At 49.8% G+C, this 7,445-nt stretch overlaps 1 protein-coding gene across 3 annotated transcripts in view; it reads left to right on the top strand.

Annotated features, from left to right (window-relative positions):
- Positions 1-287: 287 nt before the first annotated feature.
- Positions 288-7,445, top strand: part of LOC121149869 (WASH complex subunit 2A-like) — a 54,533-nt gene continuing 47,375 nt past the window's right edge. For all 3 annotated transcript variants that reach the window (XM_040970518.1, XM_040970517.1, XM_040970516.1), the window contains exons 1-4: positions 288-373; positions 580-702; positions 1,157-1,321; positions 6,779-6,841. In XM_040970518.1, the coding sequence (XP_040826452.1) occupies positions 371-373; positions 580-702; positions 1,157-1,321; positions 6,779-6,841 (354 nt within the window). In that variant the 5' untranslated portion in view covers positions 288-370. The remainder of the gene's footprint in view (positions 374-579; positions 703-1,156; positions 1,322-6,778; positions 6,842-7,445) is intronic.

Raw genomic sequence — 7,445 nt, 5'->3', positions numbered from 1 at the left:
GTCCCAGACTGGCTGCACCACAAGATCCTCCAGGAGCTGAGCCAGTACCGGAACCAAACAGGATCGTCACCTCCAGCCCGAGGCCCGAGTGCCACCGCGAGGCGGACCCCGCATCGTCAGGATCCAGGCGTGACCTTCGCCCCTGCGACTGCACGGCTCAGCACAGCCAAGGACCCAAAATCCTGCTAGAAATCGGCCCGGCAGCTTCTTCCTGGCTGTCCGCCAGTCGGGTCACGTGAACGCGTCATCACGTGACGGTCAGGTCACGTGGGCCCCGCTCACGCCCAGGGGACGCACAGCAGCCCTGACTCCGTTTCCGGAGCGCTTTGGTCCTTGGATCTGACAGACCTCGCAGCGGGCCGGCCCCGGGATGGTAAGTGTAGGGGGACGGCGCTGTGGTTGGGGCCGCGCCGGGGCGGAAGGGCCGTGCCGGGCCGGGGTACGGGGCCCGCGCCCGGGTGGAGGGGCAGGTCCCGGCGGAGGCGCAGGGCCGGGCTGGAGCTGGACGTGCTGAGCTCCGGCACCGCCGCCGTTCCCCTCACCCCGGCTCAGCCGACCTTTTGGTCTTTCCCGCTGCAGACGAACCGGACGACTGCCGAGCAGGCCCAGACGCCGGCGTCGGAGGCCCCGTGGGAGCGGCCCTGGTCGGTGGAAGAGATCCGCAGGAGCAGCCAGAGCTGGTCGCTGGCGGCCGACGCGGGCGTGAGAGACGGGGTCGGGGCTGGGGGTTGGGGGATGGAAGGAGGACGGGAGCCCCGAAGGATTACAGCGTGGACAGCGGCCTCCAGGCTGCAGGGGCAGAGGGCAGGCTTGGTGGGAGTCAGGACAGGAGCCCCGAACTTTGACAGCTCGGACAGCAGCCTCCAGGCTGCAGGGGCAGGGGCCAGTCCTGGTGGGAGTCAGGAAGCTGAATCTGGTGGCTTAAAGGGGCCTGTGGAAGCATTTATACATGGTAACAGGGTTACCGTACCCAGCATATAGGACTGCCAGGAGTTGTGTAGGAACTGGTGGCCAGTAGCCGCTGACCCTGCCCTGGCATCCTCCGATGCGACCAGGTCTGGGTGCCACCCAGGAGTAGCGTCCAGTGGCTTCTTTACTGTTGTGATGGAGAACAGGTGTGTGCAGTAACTAATGCGTGTGCTTGCCTTTGAAACAGCTCCTGCAGTTTCTCCAGGAATTCTCCCAGCAGACCATCTCTAGGACGCATGAAATCAAGAAGCAGGTGGACGGGCTCATCCGGGAAACCAAAGCCACAGACTGTCGCCTGCACAACGTCTTCAATGACTTCCTTATGCTGTCTAACACCCAGTTCATCGAAAATGTAAGTGGTTTCGTTCCGTTGCCCTGGTTAGTCAGTGTTCTCTGGGGAGCAGGAGATGATGGGGTTTGCTGTGATGGGTTCTTAGGCTGCTTCCTAAATTTTGTTACAAGCAATGATGCATGGTAATTGAAATGCCTTTTTTAGCATGCATGCCTGGTTTTTCAGTAGCATTGCATTTATTTTGTTTAAAACCATTAAAACAATTCTTGTTTTGAAGTGAATTCGTATTCTAATGTCTCCATCCTGTTTTTGAGATGGTCAACTGTTGTACCAAATTACAGGGCACTGATACAAGCTGTGTGACATTCTGCCAGGACAGTGTGTACCTGGTCTGACTCTCTGGGCACTGGAGTGTGGCCTCATTTACTGGTTGGGTTCATTAGGTAACGAGGAATTATTTTAAAGTGCTCTGTTTGCTGTGTTGTCAACCTCAGCTTTATGATGGCTCAAACCTGTGATGCAAGTTTAACTGTGAACAGGTTACTGCTAGACACTAGAATCCCAGAGGAAATCAGTCAGAGACTGTACTTGAGTAAATCCTGCCGCTGGAGTTGCAAAGAGGGGAGTGGGGCTGGGGCTGCGTGCAGAGGGAGACCGCCCAGAGCTGACGGTGGAGAGAGGAAGCTTCGTTAGGCTGGTTTCTCATAGGCAGCCGACTGTCTGAATGGCAGCATTAGCCTGGGAGGAGGAGGATCTGAGGAGCATAGCTCCTGGAATTGTTGGATGTAAAGCAGGCCACGGAGAGGGGTTTAAACGTGAGAGTAAGAGAAGTCAGAATCTGACACGAGAAAACCCTGTAAGGCCTTGTGGGCTGTTGTGTAGCCTGCTTGAGGGGTTTCTTTCTTCTTGCTTTCTTCCATTTATTTACTTACCTACTTATTCACTTACTTACTTACCTGAACTGCCAGCCTTAGTTTTTCAAGGATGGCCATGTGTAAAATAAAGGTCGTAAGCCAGTCTTTAGTGATCTCTTGGAAAACTCAAAAGCTGGAAGGAGAATGCACCTGCTGTCATCTGTGGCTGAGGCTGAGCCCTGAGCGTGTCTCCTAGAGCAGCTGCTGTCGGGATGTTAGTGTCTGTCCCCGCTGTGCGCAGCCTGCCCGTGCCCATCAGGTTGAACTGGTGCCCTTTGAACTCCTCCAGCTGCCCTCACCTTGTGTCTGTCTTGCTGGGCAGGTGCTCAGCTCTTCTCTGCCGCCAGTGTTGTGGGCTGGACTGGGCTGGCAGTGAGTTTGGGAGATTTCTCTTGTGCCCAGTGTGTCTGTGAAAGCTTGGTGCCCATTGCTACTGAGTGACGCACCAGTGGGGAGACCTGGGGGACATCAGGAAACTTCTTTTTCTTCAGAGTCAAAATAGGGCCCTGCACAGTAGCCTAGCAGCTAATGTCCTCACCTTGAAAGCACCAGGACCCTATATGGGTGCTGGTTCTAAAATGGTGATCCAGCTCCCTGCCTGTGGCCTGGGAAAGCAGTTGAGAATGGCCCAAAGCCTTGGGACCCTGCACCCATTTGGGAGACCTAGAAGAAGCTCCTGGCTCCTGGCCTCGGACCTGCTCAGCATCGGTCACTGTGGCCAGTTGGGGAGTGAATCATCGGACGGAAAATCTTCCTCTCTGTCTCTCCTGCTCTCTGTATAACTGATTTTCTAATAATAATAATAAAATACAAAATTGATTTATTTGAAAGAGTTCCAGAGAGAGAGGGGGGTCTTCCATTTGCTAGTTCACTTCTCAGATCGATGCAACAGCTGGGTTGGGTCAGCTTGGAGCCAGGGTTTCATCTGGGTCTTCCACGTGGGTGCAGGGGCATAAGAACTAGGGTCATGTTCCTTGGCATCCACAGGCACCTAAGCAGGGAGCTAGATCAGAAATGGGGCAGCGGGGACCCCAGCTGGCACTGGGATGCCAGTGTTCCAGGCTGCGGCTCAACCTGTTATGTCATACCAACTCCAGTGAACCTCTTTTTTTTAAGTCACTGTCTGCAGGTCCTCTCAGGCTTGAGTTCTGGTCATGTGTATCTAGATTCTGAGTATTCCATGATCTAGTTTTTTGTGGCATTCTTTTAGTAACAGTTCATTGTTTTTGTCTAAGTCTGTGAATTCCCTGTTTCTACCCATCTCCATTTCCCAGTGTTAATTCCTTAGGTCTCTTCCCCTTTCTAGTGGGCAGGCATCCTCTGAACCTGCTGGATGCCCCTACAAAATTACGTGCTTCTCAGGCCTCCTGCAGTGACACGTGCCACGGATTGCTGTCCATTCTCAGCAGAACTTGATGTGAGAACAACTAGTGCTGACATCATGTACTGTGCTGGGTACGGTGCTCAAGACCCCCCCCTGGAGCCCTGCATCTCATATCCTGGTGGCTGGGCCTGAGCCCAGCTCTACTTCCCTTTATAGTCTCCTACTAACGCACACTCGGGGTGGGGCAGTAGTGGATTGAATCCCGAACCCTTGAGTCAGTGCCTTCCATATAGGAGACTTGTAGTGAGTTCTGGGCTCCTGGCTCCAGCCTGGGCCAGCCCAGTTGTTGGGAGGGCTTGGGGAGTGAATTCAGCAGGTGGAAAAGCTGTCCTCTGTATCCCTGCTTTTCAACTTAATAGAAACAATGAACTAAAAAGGAAAAAGAAAAAGATCTTAGAGTCTGATGATGTTTTTAACATTGGCCTGGCTTTTTACAAGTTATAATTGGGGGTAGGCAGTGGTGCCGTTGGGTTTCTAGAATATGATGCAGAGTTAGGTAGGTCTCTGGGTTTAAGTAATTAACCTGAAAATCAACCAGAAAGTTGTGAACTGTGTTACAAAGTTAGAGAAACCAGCTGGCGTTTCCAGGGCAAGATTAAAAGCCTCTCGTGGGGACTGGGAAGGAGAAAATACTAATTAACATGGGGCAGTGTTGTAATGGCTAATTGGAAGGTAACACACTTCTTAAAAGTTTCATTAGTCTGTTAATGTAGTGATTGCATCCTGAAATATCAAATGCCACAGTTAATGATTTCACAAGACCTCGGTAAGGGAGGATAAAAAGAAATCTTCCATTTTGTAAAATTTCTTTTGCCTAAATGTGGCTTAATTTCTCCTGTCGTTTTCCTGTTCGTTGGGGAAAGCCCGGAAATACTCAGCAACTGTGGAGATAGCTGTCCAGTTGTAGAGGGTCAGCGCGTTCAGGCTTGTGTGGGTTCAGCCTGGGCAGTTTGACAGTCGGTGGGGCTCATGTGCTGTGTGCTGGGCACATAAGGGGCATGGTTGTATATGCCTTCAGGGTGTCTCCGGAGTCTTTGGTCTTCCCTGGTTGGTTTCTTTGAGGTCACAGGTTGGAGTGTCCTCTGAGGTCATTCCTGAGGACAGGCAGAGGAAGGTAGGGCATGGCTAACTTGCCCAGGAAACTCCATCTTTGAGGTTAATGGTTTTGCTGTTGAACTTCTGAAGTAACTCTTTTAGTTACGTCTCCGAAAGGCTCAACATAAGATCTACCCGTTTCTTTGTTCTTGCCCTTGAAAACCACCAAAGTAACTTCTGATCTTTATAGAGCCCTGATGGGGAAAATAAGAAAAAAATAAAGCCATCTGACATGTTATCAACTAGGGGCGAACCTGTCAGACTTTGGGGACTGACTGAAGCTTTCTAAGTTTACTTCCCAGGGGCCATCATGGTTGAAAACATTAACTCTATGAAAAAACCACGTGAATCTCCCCTCCCCAGATTAACCAGCCATTGAACACTAGTGGATTTATTTCCAGCGTTTTGGTAAAGTTTGGCCATTTTTTGAGTGAGTGAGTGTGTGGGTGGGTGGGTGAGTGGGTGTAGGTGGAATCGGGCTTTGGTGCCACTGTGAGTCTGTTTGGTGTCTGCCTTTGTTGGGATACTCTGGTCTCTGCCAGCACCCTGGTCTTCAACACTACAGCCTTCCAGTGAGACTTCACAGGGCAGATTCAATGTTGATTAAGCTTTTTGGCCTTTTACTTTCCTCTGTGAGTTTGGAGATTATCCTGCTATTTTAGTCCATAGAAAATCACGTTAGAATTGCGTAGTATGATGCATTTGCTGTTTGTTGCCCTCTGGTATAAATCTTAACACCATGAGAATCCTGATTATTTCCTTGCGATGCTTTTTCTTGGAGCTAAATTTCAAGAAGCAGAATTCTTAGATTAGAGGATGTGAACATTTGGAAGTAATATTATTTAATTGATTATATTGGTGGATTTTTTTCTTTTTTTTTTGGATAGGTAGATAAAAGCTTAGGAAATGCTCCATTACTTAGCTGGTGACATTGACCAGCTGTATAGCAATTAAGATGTAAGCAACGATAGTTTTGTCTCTTTTTTGGGGGTGTGCCATTAGGAACAAAAAGGGCCAGGTCCAAGGAGATTTCTGTGTGCGTATGTTCAGCATAGCCTGAGCACCCCGACAACTGGGAATCCTGTGGCATTCAGCATGGGCAACAGTGAGGTTAGCTATGGCAGAGTAGAAATGGAGAAAGAATTGAGTTACATTGGCATACATTGACCTAGAACATGGCTTAGGAGAATGTTTGCTCAGTGGCAAAGTAGGGTAGAGAAGTCTGCATAGTGTGAGCATTTGCATTTAAAAGTGAGAAGGGAGAGGCACTGTGTGTGTGAGAGCCAGGGGAAGCAGAAGTGCCCACACTGGGAGAAGCAGAACTGTGTACACACACCCCCACCCAGGTCAGCCGATGAGACCAAGGAGTAGGTGGCTAGGGAGGGGGCTGTGTTAAGTATTCTCTTGGGCCTTTCTCCTGTTACCTGTATTGATGGAAAGTTTTAAAAGTTGAGATTCAAAGAATGTACCACGGTGGTTTCTAGTGTATGTGTCAGCATTTCTTAAAAGCTACTTATGGGTCAGGATTTTGAACCATGACTATCACTTCCTGCATATTTTGCTTACCCGTTTATACTGACTTTTTTTATAACAAATATATTGTTCTTGAGTATTTTAAACGAAAATGTTGGAGGGAAAGGAAATCACAGTGAATGCTGTGGAGCTGTGTTAAGGGGGAAGCAAGTGGTGCATGGCAAGCTGGAAGGGTCAGGCCGGTGTCTGGCCTTTAGCACTTCTCTGTTGGGTTTCACCTGCCTACTCTCCTGCTGTGAGAAGCTTAAAGCTCACCAGCTTTTCCAAAGTCCCAGAATGAGAACAAGCGTTCCCGAGCTCTGGGTACCTTCTTGATCAGTCACCCAAGTTGCCATTGGAAGCCTCATAGAGATGGGTGTGTCGCTGTTTGTACAGCTCTGGGCCCCCAGCCAGGCTGCTCGCTTGTATCTGCACTACGTAGTTTTAACTTCAGGTTAACTGACTGCTGGGCTTTGTTGTTCCTCTGTGACCCGCTGGGGGCAGGCTCCTCCCCTGTGCTTGTCCTGTCTTCCTGTGCATTGAGTTCTTATGTTGGGATTTATTTTAAATGATGTTCTAGCCTCTGAAAAATCTGTTTGCTTCCCTCTGCAGCGTGTGTACGATGAAGAAGTGGAGGAGCCGGTAGTCAAGGCTGAGACTGAAAAGGCAGAGCAGGTACGTGTATTAAATCCCTCCGCAGCTGAGTATCTGACACCGAAGGAAAAGGCATACAGGTTTATAATAAGACAGGGCTGTGGGAGGGCAGAGAGGGTGACATGGCAGCCATTGGTCCGACACGGTGATTACTCTTCTTATGTTAAGTAAATATGAAGTTTATGGAAAAGTGAAAAGAGAAAATATAATTTGTGGTATCCCAAGCTTCAAATCATAAATACATAAATGCATAATATTTATTTTTATGATATTTTTGACAACCCTGAACATGTGTGGATTTCATATTTTACCCCAGGATTTTACCTGTAAAAATACATATAAATAAGTGTATTCAACAGTGAGACAGGCACTTGGACAGAGTTCCCACTTGCATTCCCACTGGCTCCTCGAATGGCTGCACCAGCCAGGGATGGACCAGTCCAAAGCCGGGAGCCACGATCTCCATCCAGGTCTCCCGCTGGGTGGCAGACACTTGAGCAGTTGAGCCTGCACCTGCTGCCTCTCAGGGTGTGTGTTAGCAGAGAGCTGGGAATGGATGCAGAGCCGGGACTCAGCCCCAGGCCCTCTACTCTAGCGTACAGGTGTCTCAAGCAGCATCTTCAAT

The sequence above is a fragment of the Ochotona curzoniae genome, unplaced genomic scaffold (assembly GCF_017591425.1).
Source record: "Ochotona curzoniae isolate NIBS_2020 unplaced genomic scaffold, NIBS_Ocur_1.0 scaffold_4763, whole genome shotgun sequence".
NCBI lineage: Eukaryota > Metazoa > Chordata > Mammalia > Lagomorpha > Ochotonidae > Ochotona > Ochotona curzoniae.
The sequence above is the reverse complement of the archived record's forward strand: the minus strand, read 5'-3'. Positions and strand labels throughout refer to the sequence as shown.